This window comes from Bactrocera neohumeralis, chromosome 6 (assembly GCF_024586455.1).
Source record: "Bactrocera neohumeralis isolate Rockhampton chromosome 6, APGP_CSIRO_Bneo_wtdbg2-racon-allhic-juicebox.fasta_v2, whole genome shotgun sequence".
NCBI lineage: Eukaryota > Metazoa > Arthropoda > Insecta > Diptera > Tephritidae > Bactrocera > Bactrocera neohumeralis.
The window spans coordinates 57,941,848-57,967,725 of record NC_065923.1 but is presented as its reverse complement, the minus strand read 5'-3'; the positions used below and the strand labels follow the sequence as shown (position 1 = coordinate 57,967,725).

Genomic DNA, 25,878 nt, shown 5'->3' with positions numbered 1-25,878 from the left:
GTAGTAAATGAGAACCCTGCTGTAAACACAAACAAGGCGGCAGATTTCAAGCGACATCTGCCAAACAATGGCAGAAACTACCCAATTTTGGGCAGTGTTGCCTACTCAAATTTGGTAAATTCAGCTAAATGCTGGAAATTTTTGTGCATTACAAACTTGCATTAAGGGGCTATACCAGTGTGACGCTTGAAAAATTAGGCGATTTTCGTGAATTTTTTTTAAAGAAAGTACTAAATTGAATGTTTCGACGTTCTATGGACGTAATAAAGTATATTTTAGCTATATTGAAGTTTTTTTTTTTACAAAAATATTAAAAATTACGGAGTTATGTCCTGTCAGCGGAGGTGCCGAAAAAAAAGTGCCTCAACTGCTGGCATGATTCCGGTCGAATGAGTAGCTGAAACAAAAAAATTCAAAATGTTTATTAAACTTAAATATATTTTCTATACAATGAACTACGATCTTTAAAAAATATCAAAAATTAAGAAAATAGCGTAATTTGAAAAAAAATCGTTTTTTTACAAAAAGAAATTTCGTTGTTTTAATGCCAAAATGACAATTTTCCACCAATCAAAAAGATCGTAGTCCATTGTATAGCAAATGTATTCAACTATACCAAGTTTTAATTTGAAGTCGATCGGTCAATTTCTCATTGAGTTATGATGTCAGCAATTTTGAATAATTTCGTTTCGAGAAAAACGCGTTCAAAGTTTCACTTATATCTGTTTGCACCTCTCAGCGGTCGCTGTTTAGAACGCTGCCATTCAAAAACTATTCAAAATACGACCTTACCGATTTCACAGGATATTTTTGAATATATAAACTATCGAAAAAGCAAAAAAAAAAAAAAAATTTTGAAAGTGTCACACTGGTATCGCCTGTTAAATGGGTCAAATGCGCAAGTAAATGTAAATTAAGCCCGCTAATGCATATTAGCGCTGCCGCCTGTCAGGGCTTTTACTTCTCAACGTGCTGTTAAAATAGGTTTCGGTAGCCGTGACATGTTTGCAAAATTAAGTGATCGGCAGCTTTGACTCGAGTATCGTGTTGGCTCGTTTGCTTAATTGGAAAAATTGATGTCAAAGTTAAGTTGAGTTAAAGTTCAAACAGTTAGGGCGGTTTTCACAAACTTTGATTAGCAGCCATGTGCTTGAGTGTTAAAGTTTGGAAGTAACGAGTCAAGGCTGAGTGCATTGCAACTTAATCGTTTAACGTCGCAATAATAGTTTTTGAAATTTTTATTGTGTTCGAAATTAATAAATTCCTCAACCCTGACAAATTTTATATTCACCACGTACGACACTGTTGCATTTATTTCGTATTCTATTGGATGCAATATATTTTCACTAATATTAGAATTTTTTATTTGGAAAAAGTCACAAGTATTTTTAGAAAGTTTAGAAATTTAAAATGTTAATTTCCTATTGCAATAATTCTCGAGCTAAAGGCCATATTATTTATGTATACTTTTCAATGCCAAGTTCGAACAGGGTTGTACGGTTAGGATGTACGTAAGCGCACATTGGTAACACTGTCGTCATTTTCATTTTTATATCTCGTCGTCGTTGTCTCGTTTGGTGAAAATGAAGCAGTGATTTTAAGAAAAAGTAAAGAAAATGATAATATATATACAAATTTGTAATATTGTTTAAAATTCGTATTGTACATAATATTTGTTTTATTTACTGTTGCTTTAGTATTTAAAATAAGTACAATCGTACGTGAGTAAATCGTGAAATTCGTCGCCAAAGTAGGCCAAACAACAAGACAAGCAGGCAAGCACCCGATCAAAGAAGACAAGTAGAAGTAGAAATTTTTTGCTTTTGGTCATTGAATTTTCTTCAGTAGCAAGTCTATGCACAGCTTAGCAAAGAAAAACCAACGCAAAGACAATTCAAAAGTAAATGCAAAGCTAAACGAGTCGTCGAGGTTTGTAATGTAATTGTGTCGTAAAGCAAACGAAAAATAATGCAAAGCAAGGAGTAATTAGGAAAGTGGAAGTACTCAACTATAATGTGCAAAGTGAATTCTAATTAAAGAAAGCAAGAAGAAAACAAAAATGATTAGTCAATGGATTAAAAACAAAATGAGTAAATAAAAAAAAAAATAATAGAAAGATTTGAAGATCATCAGACTTTATTTAAAATTATCACTGTTAACACCACTAAAATAGGTAATCTTTACTTCCTACTTCTTCCTTGCTGACACAGCAAAGTTGTGGAAATCAAAACTTGCGTCGAGAGCTGATGGTGGCGGGTTGAAGCAAGAGTAAAAATACCTACCAACAAACCATTATTGGGAAGGTGTAGTGTTAAATTTTATTAATCGGAACATTCTTTGTTTCAGTAAGCTATTAACGCATGTAATTTTTAGTATATGTGTGTAAACCACATTCATCTGTGCAAGGTGATATTAATATTTAGCACCGCTATTTGGAATACACACTTGTTTAAATCGTCAATATTCTTTAAAATATGGTTATGTATACATATTGTATTTATTGAAAAATAAGAGGTACAGATTTTCTCATGTTAATCATGTAACAAATTTAATTCATTTGAATTGCCGAAAATTTACCACATATAGTATATAAACATTTAAACTAAATACAAAATATAAAAAAATGTAAACCTGTTCTCAGACACAGTCAGGTGTACTAAACCGACCAGGATTTTTAGGGAATCTTTTCTGCTGATACAACAGCAAAAATAATAATTCATAGAAAAAACGTTTCGTCCTCAAATCCCGTGCATATATACAGTTCTTTATAATGATTATTCAATAAGTATTGTGGCAGTATAAGTGATACCAATTGTTAATGTTATTGTTATACAAATAATTTTTTCGGAAGATATGTGTATTATATATAATCTATGTTTTAAAATCCTGCCAAAATATAGTTGTTTCCTCGATTTGGATCAAGGGCCAACAAAGTATTAGTTATATGTTTTTTCTTGGTAATACAATCAAAAAGACAATGTAAATGCGTATTTTAGCGCCAATAAGATGAATAAATTATAATTACATTTTTCAATAATAACACCTGTTGTAAAAGTGCACAGAGTTAGAAGTAGAATACGTTTGTTAAAAAAACATAAGTTACAACAAAAAAACATAATTTGATGAAACAAAACTACACTACATATGAAGAAAGCAAGTGAAATTCGAACTTACATAGCAAAGCGCCACACCGAAATAAAATACTGGTTTTCAACACACATACAGATAAAAACAGTTATAATGCCTCGAAGGCCTTGCTGCAAGCACAAAGCTTTCGATGGGTAAACCGAAGAAAGTGTCGGAAGAAAGAAAAATTATATCAAAAACTATAAATTTAAAAAAGCATATTGAGTATAGAATGAATTCAAGGCTTATTAGAAATTCTAATTTTACATTATACATATATTGTTTGAAATAGAAATTATATGTATGTATATATTTTCAATCATAATTAATGGAATTTTAAATTTTATGCGGGGGAATTTTAGAATAGCATCCACCGATTTTGGATATGTTCGGATAGATTAAGAAACATATATATGTATATGGGTGCCGCTGACTTATATTTTTTTAGATATGTATTTGTATTTAAAATAAAAAAAATCAACTATATAAAGTGCGTGTTTCTTCGATTTATAATGAATTTTTTACATTACATTTTTAATTAATTTGTTTCTAATCATTTATTTTTTATTAAATAGTTTAAAAATAACTCCTACTCAGTTCAAATCGGTGGATTTTGTTCTAAATCCCAGCCTTTTCTGATCTTATTATGAACCTATATTGATACCATTTGTTTGCGATGAACACTTGATTAATGTCTACATACTTATTATCATTTAAGATTCTTTAAGGAATATTATGGATCCAAATAGACATCACGAAGTCATTGGTGGCGATGACGAAGGACAAAGTGCAATGTATTTTACTAGAGGAATCAATGATGGTCGTACAAATACTCAATATTATTCGCATGAGAGAGTTATTGTTAATAATAAATCTTGTGGGTGCCCAAACATGTCAAATAATATTACGTGCAATGCGTGTCCATCGGCAGCAGATAGAGCCTGGAATTCAGAACACTCTTTAAGAGTAGATTTTCAAAAATCAGGTTCATCGCGAGATAAAATCAATCAAAATTCAATATATCCACACGATGGTAGGCAATTTTTCCATTCAAATAGCAACGTAACATACGGTACAGAAGTAATGCCTACCAATAGAAGTATTGTAGGATTGCAACAAGAAAGAAATTCAGTGTCTAATAAAAGCTGTGCCTTGGAGTCGAATTGTAATTTCAAGCAACAACTTCAGCATCAACAATCTCACCACCATTCGCAGACGCCAAACTTTACACAAATGCCAACGCATTCGAATACCGCCAATGCAACAAATTTACCACCTCAACAACTACAACAAAACCACCATCAACTTCTAAGTGCAATAAGCAATTATCCTAAAGGCAGTATATATGACGATATAGTGAGTTACCATGCATCGGTTCCTGATCACGGGTCGAAAAAAGCAACAATATACAGTGAGGTTATACAGAGTCAAAAGACAGTTGCAACAACAATGGACTTAATACATAACAGCAAAAGGGATGCTAGTACCATTATAAATCCAAGTAACTCATTAGCTTTGAAGGAACAGCAAGGAAGCCCAAACTATGCCCGAAAATGTCCGCAAATCTTTGCACACAGCGATCACAGCAACACGCATACAAGTCATCAGAGCTTATATATGTCGACACCACAATTTAGTTCGGATAAATTCAGTAATATTCATGCGCAAAGAACAATTTTACATGAGTCAGAACTTAAAGTTCGTGGCTATGGTTCTGAGGTGAAGCTGAACGAATTGCAAATTCCTTCTACTAATAATTATTCACAGCATGGTAGTGGTAACAGTTATCATCATAATGTTCAGGAGAACTCATTGCAACAGTCGCAGTTAAATATTCAGCACCAAGAAACATTATTGAACAATGTCAGACCACATTTGTCTCGAAGTCAAAATTATTATATGCAAGGTGCCGAAATACCTACCATCTCAGAAAAGCCACCGATTATAACAAAACAGACGCAAATTATAAGTCAGTATTCAAAAAGCCAGAAAGCCTTACCATCACCCTCCCAAGTGCATTCATTATCACTTCCTCGTCACCCAACGAAGACGCCCACTCATGATTTAGTGTTTAAAAATAAAGAAGAAATTTATAGCGACACAATGCATCATCAAAATAATGACTTATATACTAATCCATATAAAACGTCCTCGCCTTTGGAAACCTGTTGTAAAGACGTAACTTCCCCTTATAACAGTATAACTAATAGCTTTAGTGAAAGTAATGTACAGCATGGTTATTTCAAAATCAGTAAAATAGCAAAAGAGACAGTCACTAAAAACAGTTTCTGTACGGAAAATCAAAATACCCCTCCTCCTACTCCTGTTCACCGTTCGTCTGGATACAAAGCTCAACCATATTTTTATGAAGCACAGCATATAAAGTATGAAAACAATACGCATAATACAAATTATATGTCGCCATCTATTGCTGTGGCGGCTTCGCCGTCACCTTCGCACACAACGCCGCCATCTCACATACAAATGCATCACACAAGTCTAACCCCTCAGAGCCAATCACAATCACCGTCGAATTATACACAATTAATTCGTCAACAACATCACAGTCAAATTGAAAGTCATCGGTCATCCGCACGTGCACATCAGGAAAGCGCCGCAGTTCATCCAAATCCGAATTATTGTGGTTTTGAACGACATTCCCAGAGTTCCAAGCCACTGCCCTCTCATTCGCTGACTATCCAAACTTTATCGCAGTCGCAATCGATGGATCCACAGATGCAATCTAAACAAATTTCAAACCTCTCGAACCAAGGACCAAAACAAAATGCTGTAAAGAAAACTCAAGTCCAAAAAACCAATTACAGGGAACTTATAAACCAGGTAGTCGCAATGAGAAGTGCTACATCGGAAAAAGAATTGGATTTACAGATAATCAAGAAAGCCTTAAACTCAGCGTCAGGTCAGACAGGAATTTCACCTGTGGACAAATTATCTCAAAGCGAAGCTCCTATAAACAACGGCTGTTTATCACTGCCCATTAATGCCTCAATATCTAAGGACTATGGGGCTGGGTCAATAGAAAATGGGTATTTAGTGGAAAATCCACCCATATCTACACGCAATATAGCTAAAGTTTGTAACGATGCAAACTTACCTGAATTGCATCAGAGAATCAAGATAGAGGAGCCGTTAACTCCATCGCCTCTAGATTTATCGATGCGTACAGTTAAAACGAAGGCTGATTCTACTGAGTATCGATATAATCAAGCAATTTTAAAAAATTCCCAAACTGATTTTAGGCACACCCTGCCGAGAGTAGATTTCACGCCAAATTTTGCGTTACACTCGGATGAGAGATTAGAGGGGTCTAAAATAATAGAAAGCCAACAAAATGAACAATTCTACAGTTCATCGGAGGTTACAAGGCCAGTAATAGTGCCTGCTGATTGCAAGTTAATTACAACACAACCAGAATTAAAACAGAATTTGCAGCAATTTCCCCCTGATATTTCATCTAAAGTTTGCGCTATCTCACCCCGGATGGGCCCAACTTCAATCAGTAACCTGAAGACAAATTCTGTGGTATTTAAAACTTCGGAAAAAAGCTTACAAATATGTCAGATGCGTCCAAGTGTTGTAGAAACAAATCCTTTTGCGACAGTAAAAACAATAAAATCTGAACCACCTTTAGTGATTGGTAGTAATGTGCCTGCAACAGTCGAACACTTTAAACCAGCTACTAATATGGGGACCGTATCGAGAACTAGCTCTGAACTTACTATTTCGCCAGCTTATTCTGGTGGAGTTATAAAAACTGCTGATCCCATTTCTCTAGTAAATACCAATTCTTCATCCAATACATTAGTTCGAGAACAGCGGAATCCTAATTATCTTGGTCGTAAGCGCCATCTTCAAGAGTACTCAAATTCTCAACGTAATGAACCCGTCGTTAAGCAAAGATATCAGGAGCATATCGTTCAACCGAAAGCTATAATAACACCTATAACTTCCACTTCAACGGCGGTTATAACTGTAAATGACCGAGTAGTAAGTGAGGAAAGAGAACTAGATGTGAAAATAGTTGAAAAGGCAATACATGCAGAAATTGTTCCATGCTGTCAAAGGGAAAACTCCATAATTGTTAACAACAATGTACCTATTTGTAAAATAGAGCCATTAACGCCGACATTGGATACTCCACCACCCACAATTCCCCAACCTGTTCCAGTTGCACCAATAAAAACGGAGGCAAATTTAATAATTGCAGCCCGGATTAGAACTAAAGCGGAACTGAAAGGTTTTACTTTCAGTACACCAATAAACGTACCCAGTACTATTAAAGAGTCCATTAAAATAAAAGAAGAACCAAGTATTTGTTCGACTTTTAACTCTGAGCTGCCGTCCATTCCAGGTCTAGAAGAAAAATACGGTTCGATTGATATTTTAGATTTCAATTGGAATAATAAATGCACTGATTTTATGGAACAGTTACTTACAAGTTCACGAAAAAGTAATGCCAAATGCCGATTTGTAAGTGTGAATACGGATTTAAGGGTAGAGAGTCAAAAATCTTCAAATGATATTAAAGACTTAGAAACAAGGGACATAACAATGGAAAATAATTTATCAAACGTTAGTATTGAATCGACAGAAAGTAGTAAATCTTGTGATATAATTGACGTAAGGGTTCAAAGTACCATGACGGGAGAACGTTTTACAGGCAAATCCCCGGAAGGCCATTCCTCACAGTCATGTAACATCGTTATTCAAAAAAAGATAAGTAAACAAGAAAGGGGGAAAATGAGATTACAGCAAGAAAAACGTATTGCTGCTCGTTTGAAAGTGGAAAGCAGTTCGGAGAGTGACGATGAAATTATTAAAAGAAAATCGGATCGTTCGAAGAAACCACTAAAGAAAATTAAAGCTCGACAAAGCAATCATACTGATACAAATCAGTTTTCTGATTGCGGCTGCGATTCTTCAGAGAGTAATGATAATAATAGCGGTAAAAACATTACTACAAAAACATATGTTCAAGGAAACGATGACAAAGTTATACAGGAAAAGTTATCACCAAAACTGCATAATTTAGAGGATATAACGACTTTAGCGGATTTAAATCAAAATAATGCTATTAAAAATATCCACTCTGTAATCAATGAATCAAAATTTCCCGATAATGCGCAAAAATTAGTCAGAAAGAGTATTGGGGAAAAGGAGACATATAATATTACGCACATTGAAAAACAAACAGAAAAGGGTAAAGCGATAACGTCGATGCAAAATAATTCTAAATATAAAGAAGCCATCGAAGAAAAGAAAGCTGAAAAAAAAACAAAAGTGCATTTAATGGTAGGTTTAAACACAATGACACGCTCCAAGCAGAAACGGGAAATGGAACTGCAATTGGCGAATAGCAAAGTATTGCGCAATGATAAAATTATTCGTAATTCCACTACCAAAATTAAGTCAATCAAACGAAAGTATGTGCGGAAATTTGCCAACAATCAGAGCTCTACATCGACAATTTGCAAAGAGCTCTCAAACAAGCACTGTGATCGCGAACTTTCAATGCGGTTGCGTTCTAGAAATGAGAAGTCGGGGAAAGCTGGCAAAACTGAAAAGGTACCTGATTCCAGTTGTAAGAAATTGAATAAGGCAGCATTGGCTATCGACAAAAGTGATATTCAAAATAGCAAGCCTAAAGATAAAGAAAGTCAATTGCTTTTAGAAGCTTACCGTTATAAACGTTCGCTCAAAATTCCTCCCAGCTTAATTACTATAGATCATCCACATAATCTGAAAATGGCCAATTCACTACCAGACTTAGAGCGTGAACAAGATTCTTTACTATCCAGTACTAATCGAAGCACTAAATTTGCAAAATCTATAGAAAGATTGCTTCAGAAGTCAACACCAAATATCAGCAAAAAGTCTTTATTAACTACTAGAACCCAACATGAAGAGCAACTGTGTCGTGAAAGGCGGTCAATAATTGATGTGCTGCATTCGCGTGTTATAAATACAAACGTTGCTTTCAGTACAAAGCCCAAAAATAAAAAAAATGTTAACCATTATGGTGTTTCGAGCCAAATTCATAGCGATGTTTCTCACAGTGCAGAATCGAGTTCAGTTACAGAACTATTTTCTATACCTGTGAAAAAAGATTTTGACGAAGAATCTAGTGATGGAAAGAAACGTCATTTTAGTATTTTTGAAACAACTGTCTTAAAAACTAAAACACGAACAGAGTCTAAAATGCAACAACGAAAAGAAATTATTCGAGAGATTTTCGTAGGCGATGATCGGCCAGCATCTGCTCCACCAGAAATAATATCCCAGATGTCAGATGGAAATGACAAAATGACATTCGAACAGAAATACGAACAATTCTTACAACAATTAAACATTGTCATTAACGATTCTGTTCCGGGCTCAGTTTCTGCATCAACTTCGACAGCGAACCAACATATTAAAGATGAGGACGACACCTTGGCAAGTATTGGTGTACCTGAAACCGACGATAATACGTCCCTAAACTCAAAAGTTGCTAACCGAACCACGCCTGAAATAGATAATACAGCATCTGGTTTTAGAAGAAGACGGCCGGGAAAGTATCTGCGGCGTAAAGGAAGCTCCGGTTTTGATTACATACGTAAAAAAAAGAAACCTAATTCAACTCTATCCGGGAACCAGAGTTCCGCTCAAAATTTGCAAATGTTAGCCAAACTAGATAGGAAAACGGAGGAAGAAAAGTATGAAAAGAAAGTGAAGACCGAGAGTGATGTGTGCCGTGAAATAAATAAATGGGTGCTAAACAAAAGCGTTGGCCAAAGTGCAATGCATAAAGCAGCACGTCTAGGTTACATAGATGTTGTTGTTTACTGCTTGGACCGTATGGGTATGAATCCAGATCAGAAAGATAATGCTGGTTATACCCCGCTACATGAAGCTTGTACAAAAGGTTGGCTTGAGATTGCTAGAACACTCTTGCAGTACGGTGCGAATCATTCAGAAGCGGCTCATTCAGGCATACGACCGTTGCACGAGGCAAGTGAAAATGATCACGAAGAAATTGTAAGGTTACTGCTATCTTATGGTGCCGATCCTTTGCTCGCTACGTATTCAGGTTCGTTGACATTTTATATTTAATATTTTTTTATAATATGTTCAATTCTATATATACAAATCTGATTTTGTGAACAGGTCAAACGCCTTTAATGCTTGCTTCAAGTACTGCTATGAGGGATCTTCTAAATAATCACTTGAGTGATGTCCAAAACGTTGAGTCAGATAAAAAACCTTGGCATTTTAGGGGACCATGGGAGATTTTAGGTAAGTAATATTACTCTTGGGACCGTTTTCTTAATGCCTTTCTTTAAGGAAAGGTGTCTTGGTTAAGTTTACCAGAACTTAACTGACAGGCTGCTAACCAGACATTGGAAACGACCTTTAGTATATAAATTTAATATTATAAAGCAAGAGTAGTTTGACGGACGCGGATTTATCTCCGACTGAGGTTAAAAACATTTATTTTTTTCCAGTTCTCTAAAAATACCATATACTAAATTTAAATTCCTTTTCTTAATTTGTAACACCATATTTATAACTTCCAATAATAGTTTTAATACACATATTCTTATCGAAATCATTATAATTAATGAAGAATTGATTTCGTGAACTCATCAAAATCTAAATCTTTCCTTGAGACTAGCGTTTGGTTGCACTTCTGCTATATTTTCTATAATATACGTACTTGTACCAAAGGGGGATTTCTCGTCCGAGGCTTCCTTTCATAGGGGGTGTTTTTTTACGTGGCGGGTCCCAAACTCAGCGCACAACCCTGCAGAGGGGATGTTTCGCCTTCTCACTTTAGCTCGCCTTCAAACGGATGTTCTTAGGCTACCCAGAGGATACTTTGTCAAAGACCGGAAGTCGTGAGCTGCTGGAGTCATATGTAAAAGAATCGTTTCTAGTCACTCCCAAGTGAATGGCGATCAGAGAACTTTCCTCACTTATTGATATCATCGGCCTCAACACCTGCGCCGTTAGTTCTGCTTTCTCCAGAGTAGACAAGGAAGCAATGCAAATGGGTCTGGCAGTGGTCGAGGACAAGACGAAGTATGTATCTCCTGTCATCAAACAAAAAGTCGTCGCACTCGCGACTTGGCTCTCACGTCACTGTTGACAGTCATAACTTTGAAGTCGTAGATAATTTCGTCTATCTTGGAACTAGCGTAAACACCACCAACAATGTCAACCTAGAAATCCAACGCAGGATAACTCTTGCCAACAGGTGCTACTTCGGACTGAGTAGGCAATTGAGAAGCAAAGTTCTCTCTCGACAAACAAAAATCAAACTCTATAAGTCACTCATTATTCCCGTCCTGCTATATGGTGGAGAGGCTGGACGATGTCAACAACTGATAAGTCGACGTTGCGAGTTTTCGAGAGAAAAGTTCTGCGAAAGATTTATAGTCCTTTGTGCGTTGGCCACGGCGAATATCGAAAACACTCCAGCTATGAAAGTATTCGACGCTGTACCCGCCGGGGGAGCAGAGGAAGAGGAAGACTTCCACTCCGCTGGAAGGACCAGGTGGAGAAGGACCTGGCTTCGCTTGGAATATCCAATTGGCGCCACGTAGCGAAAAGAAGAAACGACTGGCGCGCTGTTGTTAACTCGGCTATAATCGCGTAAGCGGTGTCTACGCCAATAAAGAAGAAAATATGTACTTGTACACTACATAAAATTAAACAGATACATCATCTGACATCCTTAGAATTTTGCGTGAGGATTTAATGCTCAGCTCATTTCGTGGTTCCTTCCGTGCTTTTTTATTCCCAATTTTAATTATGTTTATGTTTTAAACCGATTCAGTGTTGTGAGAAGTCAACGTCAACGAAATTTTTCTTTAAAGAAAAATTAGACCTTAACCAGAGGTAGTGGGGAACTTTCAACAAGCCTAACGGTTAAACACCATAATAATTTGTATGCCATATATTGCAGGCAATGAATTGTCACTTCAGCAGTGTGACAGATCAGTTTTCATTTCTATGAAAATTTCGAAAAGGCAACACGGCTCATTTACATATACATATATCGACGGCAGTTTCATTTCGGTAATTTAAAATTTAGTAGCGTGAGTATTAAGACGGTTGTGTTAAATAATAAAAATAAATTATGAGTACATTTTCTAAATAATTTAATATAATGGGTTGTCAAAAAAGTCTTGCGGTATTTTTATTGAATTTTTTTTTTTTGTTTTTTATTGAAATTAATTTTTGATGACTCATGCCCAGCTCTTGACCGATGCTACGGCTGCTACTATGCCGGTCTCTTGCAACCAATTCAGCGATTTTATCGCAATTTTCGACGACGGGCCTTCCGGAGTGTGGCGCATCTTTGACCACCTCTACACCAGAACGAAAACGTTGAAACCATCGTTGTGCGGTGGAAATGGAAACTGTATCGGGTCCATAAACTGCACAAATTGTATTGGCGGCTTGAGAGGCATTTTTGATTTTATCGTAGTAGTACTGTAAAATATGCCGTATTTTCTCTTTATTTTGCTCCATGTTTGCGACGCTATAACTCACGAACGACTTAAAAGAAACGACAATCAATCAAACACTTGTTAGCGAGTGAAATGAGCTTTCCAAAAAGGTATAGCATGACCCGATGCGACGAATAAAACTAGAACTACGCGCTTTCAGCGCCAACTAACGAAAAAACCGCAAGACGTTTTTGACAACCTATTATTTTTCCAAAAAATTAATATTTAGTTTAATATTGTTAATTTGCAGAAAAATTATACAAAATGGATTGGGAAATAAGCGAAGTCTTAAATTTAAACTTTTACAAGCATAAGTCAAATTATCATTGCTCATATTAAATTTATTAATTTAATTGGTATATAAAAATTACATACACTTATTATAGTACATTTCTACTTTTTTTATTTTGCACTTAAATTTTTTTCATCCATATAAAAATGTAAACGGTTCAAGAGCTCAAAACATGCGGTATAGTAGCTCGAATTTCCCAAATAATTATGTTATGATAACAAATGCCCACATACAGACTTGGCAACGGCAATGGCAATAGATTTGACAGTTAGTATGCCATAAACCTTAACTTACTGAATATCAGTATTTAGAAACGATCGGCTGACATTAGTTGCACTATTTATAACTCAATAATGGCTGAAACGATTTGGATGTAAATTGGAGAGGCGTACTTTTTACTAGTGGAGCGAATGAGTGTATTAAAAAATATTTTCGAATAGCACTTGTATTTAAACATCAAATTTTGCAATGGGTAAGAAAGCAACCACTGAAATATGAAAGTCATTAAATTTAAATTTGTAAGGTAAATCTTGGCGTGAAATCGGAGAAATTGTTGGAAGAAACCATTGCAAATAAGAAATGTTTTTGATAGATCGCCTTGCTGACATTGAAGCGCGATCGATAGAACGAAAAATTAAAGCAAATCCGGTTTAAAGTGCTGTTCAAATATCGAAATATACAGTAGAGGCACCGGGTAAGCCTATAAAAGCTAGAACAATCAGGGAAACTTTGAGCAGAAGTAGTCTGTATCGACGAGTACCACGAAAAAAGGTGTGTAATCAACAAGAATCTACAGAACCGTTTGAAATTTTGCTTAAACGTCTATGAATGAGACTACAAACTTCTCGGAAAACATTTTGTACTCTAATGAAAATTCGAAAAATTTAGATCGAAAAATATAGACTTTGATGATAGTGTGTTACCAACAGCGTAAAGCACGGTGGAGGGTCAGTTACGGTTTGGGGATGTATGACAGCATCTAGTATTGGGAATCCGCGATGAAAAAAATAATTATGTATGGGATTTTGAGAAGTAACAGAGCTCCTGATATTGAAAAATTTGGACTAACAGAGAATTGGATCTTTCAAAAGCATTGATCCTAACCATAAATCTAAAATTGTTAGTAAGTGCCTGGTATGTTGAACACCACAAGCTCTGGATAACCCTATGCAGTCCCCAGACCTAAATCCTGAAAGCACCTTGAATGAAAAATCAGGTAGGAAAACATTTCAAGGAAGCACGATCCAAAAAGACCTTGATTGAAGAATGAGTAAAATCTCTCCAGAATTTAGAAAAATGTAAAATTCGTGCCTTGAAGATTAAGTGAGTTCCTGTCCAAAGGAAGGCAAACAAAATACTAGCATAGTTTTTGTTTATTATACTAAGTTAAACTCTAATATAAGCCTTGCATTCTGTAACTAAACTTCGCGTTGTTGTATTAAAGACTGCGTTATAATAACACGTTCAACGTTGGAAGTATTCACAGTACATGAATTATACTGAATGTTGCTACTGAACAATTCTGTTTGTTTTTAGCATGCACCACGTGGAACCGATAAGACATATTTAATAACGCAACAGAAAATCGCATTGATAGTTTGCGACGCACTGGCATTTATTACAAACAGAAAGTTACATCTAACATTAAAAATAGCAGAATAGATGTAGTGTTGATAAAAAGTTCAACTATAATTGGAAATGATCATAATGGCTCAGAAATATTATCGAGCTACAGCCAAATACATAGATGCCAGACAATTTCTTCACGACAAAATTAATTAATTAATACCACATTCTTGAAAATAAAAATTAAATGGTTGGATCATAACTGGCTCAGTAATTTGGTTACATTAGCGTAGATGTTGACGAAATTATTTTCCAGATACAAAAACTGTTGCCATGCTAACAGATGTATTTTAAATCATTCGCTACTGTTGTTGATGAAAATTAAATTATCTAGATATATAAAAACAACACATAATCTTGGGTTGAAAAATGTTTCACCATACATACATATATTGTTCAGCCTAATTTTAATCCACCTCAAGTATGCAACGGTACACGATTGGGAATTAAAAAGATGACAGGAAATATTATTGTAGCAACTATTTTGACTGGAAAATTTAAAAGAGAAACGATCCTCTTGCCACATTAGATTGTACGATACGAATAGACCTGAATTAAATTGAGTTTGAAAATTGTTATAATTAAAAACTATAAATATTATTTTAATAAATGAAGAATGATCTACCATCTTTATTTATATCTAATGTTATCAACTAATAACTTTAAAAATTACTCATCAATCATTTTCAAATTTGGACGTAATGTTCAAATTTTAACGCCGTGGATTCTTACATCGGAAATAACGTTTTTATTTTTATTAATAAATACAATTGATTGTATTGAATAGTTCATAATTAATGCATATGTTACCTGTAGCAACGTGTGAACAGGGTCCTCTAAGATCTCAAGTATATCTGAGCAAAGTCAAGAATTAATGCAATCAGTTCTTTCATTTCTCTGCCTCCAATAGAATGATTTCCGACTTTCCCCCTTGACTCTAAAACATATACCTCATTTGAGGATGATTTAAGTATAATTTTCGCTGACCATAAGTAAAATATGGTAATAAAACTCAGGAAGCTTTTAAAATAAGTTAATATGATACCAAACTTGATTTTAATCTATTCACGATTTCCCCATAGTCAAGAAGTGCGAGCATTTGGGCTTTAATTTGCTAAAAACTTACCTGAACCCTTTTTTCTTAGACATTTTAAATAAATTAGTATTTACGACTTTTAATCTAAAAACACTCGATCTAAGAAAAATCATAAAAGTCCGTCGAACACGTATTTATGCATTATCTTTCTTTAAGGGAGGATCCTGCTAGAAGCTACAAAAAATCGATTTTTTTTAGCTCAGATCTCTTTAAAAATTATCTAAGAACTAGCTGTTACCCTGTGCGTTTCGCTACACCTAAATCGATTAAAACTCTTAAGGGCTTTTACTTTGTGTTTTATTTATTGTTGTAAAACTGTTACTCATTTATAAAACATATTGGTATACAACATTTTTGGTTTTTCCACCTGCCGCGTAAATGAATAAGCACCTTGGTGTTCCCACTCTCGAGCATGCGACGAACAATTGGCCGTGGGAGAAGCACGGTTCCTCCAAATTGACGCCGCACACTTGAAACGTTTGCCCTTGCGATTTGTTGATGGTCATCGCAAAGGCAAGACATACTGGGAACTGCAAGCGCTTAAATTCAAACGGCATGTCCGTTGGAATCATGGGAATGCGTGGTAAGAGTACAACTTCACCTGCTGCCTTGCGATTTAGTATTGTTGCTTCAATGAAATTTGGCCACAATTTTTTGACTGAAAGTCTTGTGCCATTACACAAAGTCGCTGGCTTCAGATTTCGTAGAAGTATAATGGGTCAACCGACTTTCAGGTCCAAACGATGCGGTGGCAGACCGGGGGGATCCAAAGAATTCAAGAATTCAGTTGGATAATTGACTACTTCATCTTGATTTAAAACGCTATCAATCGATGTACATATATGTTGTAGCTTATCCTGGCAGTTTTTCTTGAATGGCAAAATTGATTTCGTTGACGTGTACATTTCTGGTGCCAATATTGCGCATTCACTAAATAATCATGGCGTTGATAGTGTTGAACAATATTCGGAAATACACTTTCAATCAATTCTTCTTTCGATTGTAAAAGTGTACGAAAGATGTTCGGCAATGTGATCAAACCGGTATCATCGATTGGTATTTTGCCTTCGCCAATGTCCAACAACTGCTTCGAAAACGCCGCTGCGGATCGATCATTTTGCAATTGGACTCGCATGTTGATGGTAAGAGTCATGTCTCCACAAAACTGACGATTTTAAACATACGTTTATTTCATCGGCAGGAGTTGATCGAGGAATGACTGACAAAGTTTGCCGAAAATCGCCGGATAATAAGACTAATGCTCCGCCAAAAATTTGTTACTTTTGGCGTAAATCTTGCATTGTTCTATTGAATGCTTCTAATGACTTTTTGTTAGCCATTGGGCACTCATCCCATAGAACTATTCCAGCTCCTCGCAAAACTTTTGCCATTGTTAAATTCCTCGATATGTTGCACGTTGGTGTTTCAACGACTTGGATGTTCAACGGTAATTTCAACGCAGAATGTGCTGTTCGGCCGCCATCAAGTAGAGTAGCAGCGATGCCTGACGAAGCAATTGCCAGCGCAATTTATCAAGAAAGTAGAATCCACCGGCGTTATTGTCAACCGCTCGTATAATCTTATCATAGTCATTTTTCTGCTGAATATTCAATTTGGTAATGTTAGCTTGTATGAAAGCACGCAATTCATTGCAATCGTGTTGTTGTTGAAGCTCATGGTCAATGATTGGGCGCAGTAATGCCAAGTTGCGCTAATGCCTTATTCGCAATTGTAAGGCACAGATCTTCAACCAATATCAAAGCAGAATTATACATTTGTAATGTATATAGCAAGTCTGCGTCCGATGCTCGATTACGCGCCAAAATTAATAAGTCCTCGGTCATGCAGTCTTTGTACTTATTCTACAGTTATTGCGGATTTGACGGAAGGCATGTAGATGTTATTATGGCGAATAGTACGCGTATTTGTTTTGGATGAGATGTGAGTGATGCGGCATGAAGTGCGGTGTCCCAATGCATATCATCTTCTAACAAATGCAATCGCTGACATGCTTCACGATACGTCGCACACAACTGACCGTCAACAGTTTTCAAATCAGCAAATGAATTTGGTCCGCGCACGTTGACTAATAGCAGACGCAAATAAAAACATTCGGTGTTGTTCGGATGGATGGTGTAAATACGTCTTAAGGCATCGGTTTTACGGACATTTGGATAACCGTCAACACGCTCCCCTTGCTTTCGTCGTTGAAATGTTTTCGATGATGGATTCCAAGTGAAATATTGTGGTATTTCGGAATATAGCAATGTTCTTGCAAATTCATCGTTTTCACACAACTCGAAAAAGGTAGTTAGTGTTGTCCCCGGTGGTCGTGCTAGAGTATGCATATTTGAAGTACATAAATAAAAATGAACCTAAAACTACATCTTAAACTATGTATTTTACCAACACACGCGTATGCAATAAGACCCAACAAGTGTATTTGCGAACCGCATGGAAGCACTTACGAAACAATAACAATACTAACTTGCTTTTTGTGTGTTGCACGGTCAGCAGAAAACACAAAATCGGTTCGAATAAGTAGCAAATCGATGGAATTAAATCTGGAAAAAACACACAATGTTTTACACACACCGCGCATTTTCAAGCGACAATCGAACCGCATGGCATCACATATGAAACCACAACAATACTCACTTGCTTTGTGTTGTACGCAGAATGTTAATCACGTTGAAATTTGAGAAAAATACACACAATGTTGAAACATTTTTTTTGATACACTGAGTGCATTCGGAACACTTACGTTCTGTATGTCTTGTTAGCTTGACAGTCATCCATAGAAAGAACGAATGACAGGCAAAAACGATCAACATGCGATGTCAATGCTTTTTATTAATTGTAAACATCCGCCAGTTGTTTCGTTTTTTGTTTTTTTTTTTTGCACAACGTGCAATGATACACACATTAAATTTCTTATGTGCACCCTCCAAACAGACCCCAATCACCCCTGAAAATTTCATTGAAATCGGGCAAGCCATCTAGGAGGAGTATGCGAACAGGAAGTTTTGCCATAGATACTATATCCTCAAAGTTATAGACGATAATTCGAAATATTGTCGAAGCTAGTGTAATAGGTTAGCAATTATATGAGCGCTTGGGCAGAAAGCGAAAACTTTGAACCGCGATTTCTCGGTTTTTCATTATTTCGATATTTCTTAATTGGCGGGCAGGATAGAAAAAAAACTAAACATCGTATGGAATTGGGGCAGAGTTTATTATCTTTGGCATTAAATTATGTTCTATTTATTTTGGTTTGAATTTTATTTTTAAACAACATAATGTAAATTTTTTTTTGCTCAAAAACCGGTTTTTTTTTTTAATTTTTAAAAAATTGTACACTATTTTTTTTTTAGAATTTTCTTAGTTTAAATAGAAGATAAGTTATTAACAAATATGAATACCATTGAATTTTTTATTTGAGATAGAAATCGCGACCTGCATCCTGCCCCCCGTCCGGCAAATGCATATGCGAGATGCATCGCAATTGCTTCCCAAAAGCAGAATATAAAATATTTCGTATCTAAAAAATTTGCGGATGATGTTTAAAGATATAACTATAAACAATAGCAATTTCCCTTTAATCAATTATTTCTTTCGCTCCCGGCCTCTAAATTTCTTCCAAGATGGAAAAGTTTTCTGAGGGCAGTTGAAAAAGATTTTTTTTTTTTTTGAATATCCCATTAAGTGGGGGAGAGTGTTAAGTTTTAGAGAGGAAGCAAGAAAGGTCGCAGAGATAGCTTTTTACCTTTGAACGCATGCCATCGATTCCATTGCCCGACGTCCCAGTTTTGAGTTTTTACCTCAAAATTGTACGGATGACTGACGACCGCTCAAGTAGTTCATGGTCCTCCTCTTCAGTCCTGGAGGGAGCGTAGTTTTTTCAATGTTCTGTAGAAGCGTTGTGTGACTGACTGGGTCAAAGACTTTTGACAAGTCCAATGCTAGGAGAATCGTTCTCTCACTGGGTTGTTTCTGGTTAAGGCCAAGAACTATCTAGGAGCTTATGACGCTAAGTGCTGTGGTGGTACTGTGCACTTTTCGGAAGCCATGCTGTTGAATCGCTAGGTTCAGGTGGTGAGTGAAGGTCAGGAGTACCAAGCCTCAAGTGTCTTCACTACAGGGGAGAGGAGAGTTATCGGACGATAGGACTCCTCTTTGTTCGCGAGTTTCTCAGGTTTCAGTAGTGAGACCATTTTTCAGACTTTCCACACGTCGGGTATTTGAAAAGTGGTCAACGTCAGGTTGAGGACCTTGGTGAGAAAACTTACTCTCGTCGAGTCTAGATGCTTTCCCATCAGCATGTTGATTCGATCAAGGCCAATGGATTTTGGATCGTGAGATTTCTCGATCGAGCTATTACAGGTGCCCATAATTCTGGTGGGGGTTTCGTCATTCAGAATTTCGAATCGTCTATCTGTTCCGCCAGCTATCGTGGCGCGCGTTAAAGTCGCCTGGTACCAAACGGTTTTCACCATGAAGTAGCGCACCTACATATATTCGGGTGATATCCTATAGGGTAAAATGTAACTGGCGGGATGTATATATTAAATATCGTGCGCTCGTATTGGCCTGACCGGATAGGTATATCTTGACATTCTAGGGGCGGGCGATGTCTCCATCGATTAAACGATATTGCACAGTGTTGATACTGCACAACACCAACATAAGGCTAGGCCTCCGCCATCATCTCGCTCGCGATCTGTACGTAAGACGTTAAAACCGACACAACTCAGTAGATCTGAGCTGCTGTTTAACTTGGTTTCTTGAATCGCAGCTATCGATACACGTATCCGCCTCATAAATGCAACTATCTCCTCGATTTTTCTCTGGAGTCCATTGCAGTTAAATTGTAAGATACGAGTTTGTCGCGGGTGTCCGTGGGTGATCCTGGGGCGGTTTCCGCACTGTGGTATTAGTTGGCGACGCTATTGTTGAGTGTTGCGGGTTCAGACTCCTGCAGCACGGGGCAACATACGAAACACTCCACTCTCGTGTGGTGCTTAGGCCGGAACACGTCAGGTGACACCAGCCATTACAAGAATTGCACTTGACTGATGTAATATTCCAATTAGAACGAGATGAAGGTTGGGGGGACAGATCAGAATGGAAGTCATGTTGACTATTTGAGTTCCTATTGACGACCGTTGAGGCCCTCATGTTGGGCACTCGGTTGAAGTGGCGGCGCAGTGCGCGAACTAGGTGCAGGCTGCACAGCCATAGAGGCTAATGTTGCAGTAGTGCGATGGCAACATATGGCCACCTAACTTTTGGTCCACTTCCTTTGTGTCTTAAGGCTTGACCAGGTCTTAAGATGGCTCCATCCTGACCAAGGTGAAGTTTGGATGATGTCTTTTAGCGTAAACACAGTAGAAAAATTCCTTCGGTCCCGGGGTGGACTAAATACCAGCACGAGTCAGGGGGATTCGGTGGCGACAAGCTTAACTAAGACTTACCGATCTAAAGGGGTTAGATCTCCGAAATAACAGTCCTTGGCCGGGTCAGTTCCGGTGCATTGAACCCAGTGTTGTGAAAATTGATACGTCATCTAGTCTCTTGAACTGCGAAGCTCGTAGATATCTAAGCCGAGTTCTAGTCAAAGATACATATTCCATATAAAATCCTAAATATTTGAGAAAACTTAAGCTCTAAATTTTTTGAAACAAGTTATCTACTCAAGTCTGTCAAAAAAGAAAGCTTCTTCTTCTTCTTAATTGGCGTAGACACCGCTTACGCGATTATAGCCGAGTTAACAACAGCGCGCCAGTCGTTTCTCCTTTTCGCTACGTCAATTGGATATTCCAAGCGTAGCCAGGTCCTTCTCCACTTGGTCCTTCCAACGGAGTGGAAGTCTTCCTCTTCCTCTGCTTCCCCCGGCGGGTACAGCGTCGAATACTTTCAGAGCTGGAGTGTTTTCGTCCATTCGGACAACATGACCTAGCCAGCGTAGCCGCTGTCTTTTAATTCGCTGAACTATGTCAATGTCGTCGTATATCTCGTACAGCTCATCGTTCCATCGAATGCGATATTCGCCGTGGCCAACGCGCAAAGGACCATAAATCTTTCGCAGAACTTTTCTCTCGAAAACTCGCAACGTCGACTCATCAGTTGTTGACAACGTCCAAGCCTCTGCACCATATAGCAGGACGGGAATTATGAGCGACTTATAGAGTTTGGCTTTTGTTCGTCGAGAGAGGACTTTACTTTTCAATTGCCTACTCAGTCCGAAGTAGCACCTGTTGGCAAGAGTTATCCTGCGTTGGATTTCTAGGCTGACATTGTTGGTGGTGTTTACGCTTGTTCCAAGATAGACGAAATTATCTACGACTTCAAAGTTATGACTGTCAACAGTGACGTGAGAGCCAAGTCGCGAGTGCGACGACTGTTTGTTTGATGACAGGAGATATTTCGTCTTGCCCTCGTTCACTGCCAAACCCATTTTCTGTGCTTCCTTGTCCAGCCTGGAGAAAGCAGAACTAACGGCGCGGGTGTTGAGGCCGATGATATCAATATCGTCGGCATACGCCAGCAGCTGTACACTCTTATAGAAGATGGTACCTTCTCTGTTTAGTTCTGCAGCTCATACTATTTTCTCCAGAAGCAGGTTGAAGAAGTCGCACGATAGGGAATCGCCTTGTCTGAAACCTCGTTTGGTATCGAACGGCTCGGAGAGGTCCTTCCCGATCCTGACGGAGCTTTTGGTGTTGCTCAACGTCAGTTTACACAGCCGTATTAGTTTTGCGGGGATACCAAATTCAGACATCGCGGCATAAAGGCAGCTCCTTTTCGTGGTCTTTTCCAAGATTTGGCGCATGGTGAATATCTGGTCGGTTGTTGATTTTCCAGGTCTGAAGCCACACTGATAAGGTCCAATCAGTTTGTTGACGGTGGGCTTTAATCTTTCACACAATACGCTCGATAGAACCTTATATGCGATGTTGAGGAGGCTAATCCCACGGTAGTTGGCGCAGATTGTGGGGTCTCCTTTTTTATGGATTGGGCATAGCACACTTAAATTCCAATCGTTGGGCATGCTTTCGTCCGACCATATTTTACAAAGAAGCTGATGCATGCTCCTTATCAGTTCTTCGCCGCCGTGTTTGAATAGCTCGGCCGGCAATCCGTCGGCCCCTGCCGCTTTGTTGTTCTTCAGGCGGGCAATTGCTATTCGAACTTCTTCTTGGTCGGGCAATGGAACGTCTGCTCCATCGTCATCGATTGGGGAATCGGGTTCTCCTTCTCCTGGTGTTGTGCGTTCACTGCCATTCAGCAGGCTGGAGAAGTGTTCCCTCCATAATTTAAGTATACTCTGGGCATCAGTGACTAGATCACCTTTGGGGGTTCTACAAGAGTATGCTCCGGTCTTGAAACCTTCTGTAAGCCGCCGCATTTTTTCGTAGAATTTTCGAGCATTACCCCTATCGGCCAGCTTATCAAGCTCTTCATACTCACGCATTTCGGCCTCTTTCTTTTTCTGTCTGCAGATGCGTCTCGCTTCCTTCTTCAATTCTCGGTATCTATCCCATCCCGCACGTGTTGTGGTCGATCGTAACGTTGCGAGGTAGGCAGCCTGTTTTCTCTCCGCTGCGGCGCGGCACTCCTCGTCGTACCAGTTGTTCTTTTGCACTTTCCGAAAACCAAGGGTTTCGGATGCAGCTGTACGTAAGGAGTTTGAAATGCCGTCCCACAGTTCCCTTATACCGAGTTGTTGATGAGTGCTCTCAGAGAGCAGGAGTGCAAGCCGAGTAGAAAATCGTTCGGCAGTCTGTTGTGATTGCAGCTTTTCGACGTCGAACCTTCCTTGTGTTTGTTGGGGTGCGTTTTTTGCTGCACAGAGGCGGGTGCGAATCTTGGCTGCAACAAGATAGTGGTCCGAGTCGATGTTAGGACCTCGGAGCGCACGCACATCCAAAACACTGGAGACGTGTCTTCCGTCTATCACAACATGATCGATCTGGTTGGTAGTTTTTCGATCCGGAGACAGCCAGGTAGCTTGATGAATTTTTTTGTGCTGGAATCTAGTACTACAGATAACCATATTTCGGGCCCCGGCGAAGTCGATCAGCCTCAACCCATTTGGGGATGTTTCCTCGTGGAGGCTGAATTTACCGACCGTAGTGCCAAAGATACCTTCTTTGCCCACCCTGGCGTTGAAGTCGCCAAGCACGATTTTGACATCGTGGCGGGGGCATCTCTCATAAGTGCGTTCCAAGCACTCATAAAAGGTATCTTTGGTCACATCGTCCTTCTCATCCGTCGGAGCGTGGGCGCAGATCAGCGATATGTTGAAGAACCTCGCTTTGATGCGGATTGTGGCTAGACGTTCATTCACCGGAGTGAATGATAGTACTCGGCGACGGAGTCTCTCTCCCACCACGAATCCCACACCAAACTTGCGCTCCTTTATATGGCCACTGTAGTAAATGTCACAAGGACCTACTCGTCTCTGTCCTTGTCCCGTCCATCGCATTTCTTGGACGGCGGTGATGTCAGCCTTTGATTTTACGAGGACATCAACCAGCTGGGCAGCGGCACCTTCCCAATTAAGGGACCGGACATTCCAGGTGCATGCCCTTAATTCATAGTCCTTCTTTCATTTGCCATGGTCGTCATCAAAAGGGGGGTCTCTCATCCGAGGCTGCTGTTGGTTTTTCATTGGGGTGAGCTTTTTACGTGGCGGGTCCCAAACCCAGCGCACAACCCTATGCAGGGGTGTTTCGCCTTCTCACTTTAGCTCACCTTCGAACGGATGTTCTTAGGCTACCCAGAGGATACTTCGTCAAAGACCGGAAGTCGTGAGCTGCTTGAGTCATATGTAAAAGAATCGTTTCTGGCCACTCCCAAGTGAATGGCGATCAGAGAACTTTCCTCACTTGCGTGAACTTCTACACATGACCCCATCCTCCGAAGAAAGCTTACCAACTATTAAAACATTAAAATTATGTACATTATTTAAAAAATCTCATACAAAATTTATATATTTTTTAACATTAAAATTTTCTACTTTACGGTATATTACTAGAAATTTAATCGCCGTCAAAGCGACTTAAAACAAATAAAATAATATATATGTAAATTCTTAATTACAGATTCGTCAATATATGGTTATGATATATTCGGAGGAGCGCCGAATTTTACATGTGATATGAGCAGAGCTCTTAGAAAAAGTTCAGTATCTAATTCGATAACGAACAAAAAACAATTAAATTCATTTGTAGAGGTGGGCAATAATTGTAAGACTAAAATGGAAAGTTGTGCAGTCGTGCTTGACAATATTGATCGATTCAACTCCGTTCGATTGTACAATGACAACAAACCGGAATTTTTAGTGGAGAACTCAGATAGTGAGGGTGAAATATTTGAATTTGAAGAAGCTGATATTTTACTACCACCCTTATATTTACTAAAAGATGAAGGAACTGACAAATGGGTTTTATTGAGTGATTTGTGCAATTTACTAAAAGTCAAATCTAAAGATACACTTTTGAACAAGGTAATTTATTATTTGTTTAAATATCATTAAAATTCTGAAACATGTTTTATATTTTTCGTGTTTAGATATATCCATCTTCTTCACCAGCATCTTCCGCACACAAAAGTCTGATGAGGGAACTTAAGATGTCAGATTTCTTGGAAAGAGCAACGTGTTTGCAACTTTTGTGCGCTGGGGAAAAAATAAACATTTGCGCTTCAAAAGTTGTTTTAATTAAATACAACGACAGCGTTCGAAATTTATTAGGTGTTAAAACAATATTGATGAAGTTTTAAGAAAGAATAAAATAAATTATGTATAAAGAACGTGATACCAAGGTGCTATACGGAAAAGTTATTGAAAGAAGTGTAGATAACCTGCATATTTATATAAATGTGTTTTAATATAAAAAGGAGATAATCAATGATTATGAATATTATAAAGATTGTGACGAAAGCAAAAAAAGCATATTATTGTAAATGTATTTGTAAGAAATAGGCTATAAAAATTATGTTTATGACGCAACATTTAGCTACAAAAGTGCATAATATTTTCATAATACTAAAGAGATGCAGTTTTAATACAATGTATATGCTAATTTTTATTATAAAAAATAACAGTTTAATTAAAAATACAATGATACCAAACCTAGTTTATCTGTGTTCACAAAAATAACTGGACGTAATAAAAATGTGGCGTTAATTATAAATGTGTCAGAAGAATTGAATCATAT

The 25,878-nt window shown here is 37.8% G+C and overlaps 1 protein-coding gene across 1 annotated transcript; it reads left to right on the top strand.

The window, feature by feature from the left end:
* The first annotated feature begins 1,553 nt into the window (after window positions 1–1,553).
* Window positions 1,554–25,867, top strand: LOC126762268 (uncharacterized). The gene is made up of 5 exons (XM_050478896.1): window positions 1,554–1,607; window positions 3,845–10,216; window positions 10,294–10,422; window positions 24,763–25,166; window positions 25,232–25,867. The coding sequence occupies exons 2-5, from the start codon at window positions 3,862–3,864 to the stop codon at window positions 25,439–25,441; spliced, it is 7,098 nt and encodes a 2,365-aa protein (XP_050334853.1). The 5' UTR covers window positions 1,554–1,607; window positions 3,845–3,861; the 3' UTR covers window positions 25,442–25,867.
* The last annotated feature ends 11 nt before the right edge of the window (window positions 25,868–25,878 follow it).

Excerpts from the sequence above, each read along its gene's own strand:
- LOC126762268 (XM_050478896.1), top strand. The coding sequence starts at position 3,862 with ATGGATCCAAATAGACATCACGAAGTCATTGGTGGCGATGACGAAGGA. Across the intron at positions 10,423-24,762 it reads GGGACCATGGGAGATTTTAG|ATTCGTCAATATATGGTTAT; the intron begins GTAAGTAATATT and ends TCTTAATTACAG. Across the intron at positions 25,167-25,231 it reads AAGATACACTTTTGAACAAG|ATATATCCATCTTCTTCACC; the intron begins GTAATTTATTAT and ends TTTCGTGTTTAG.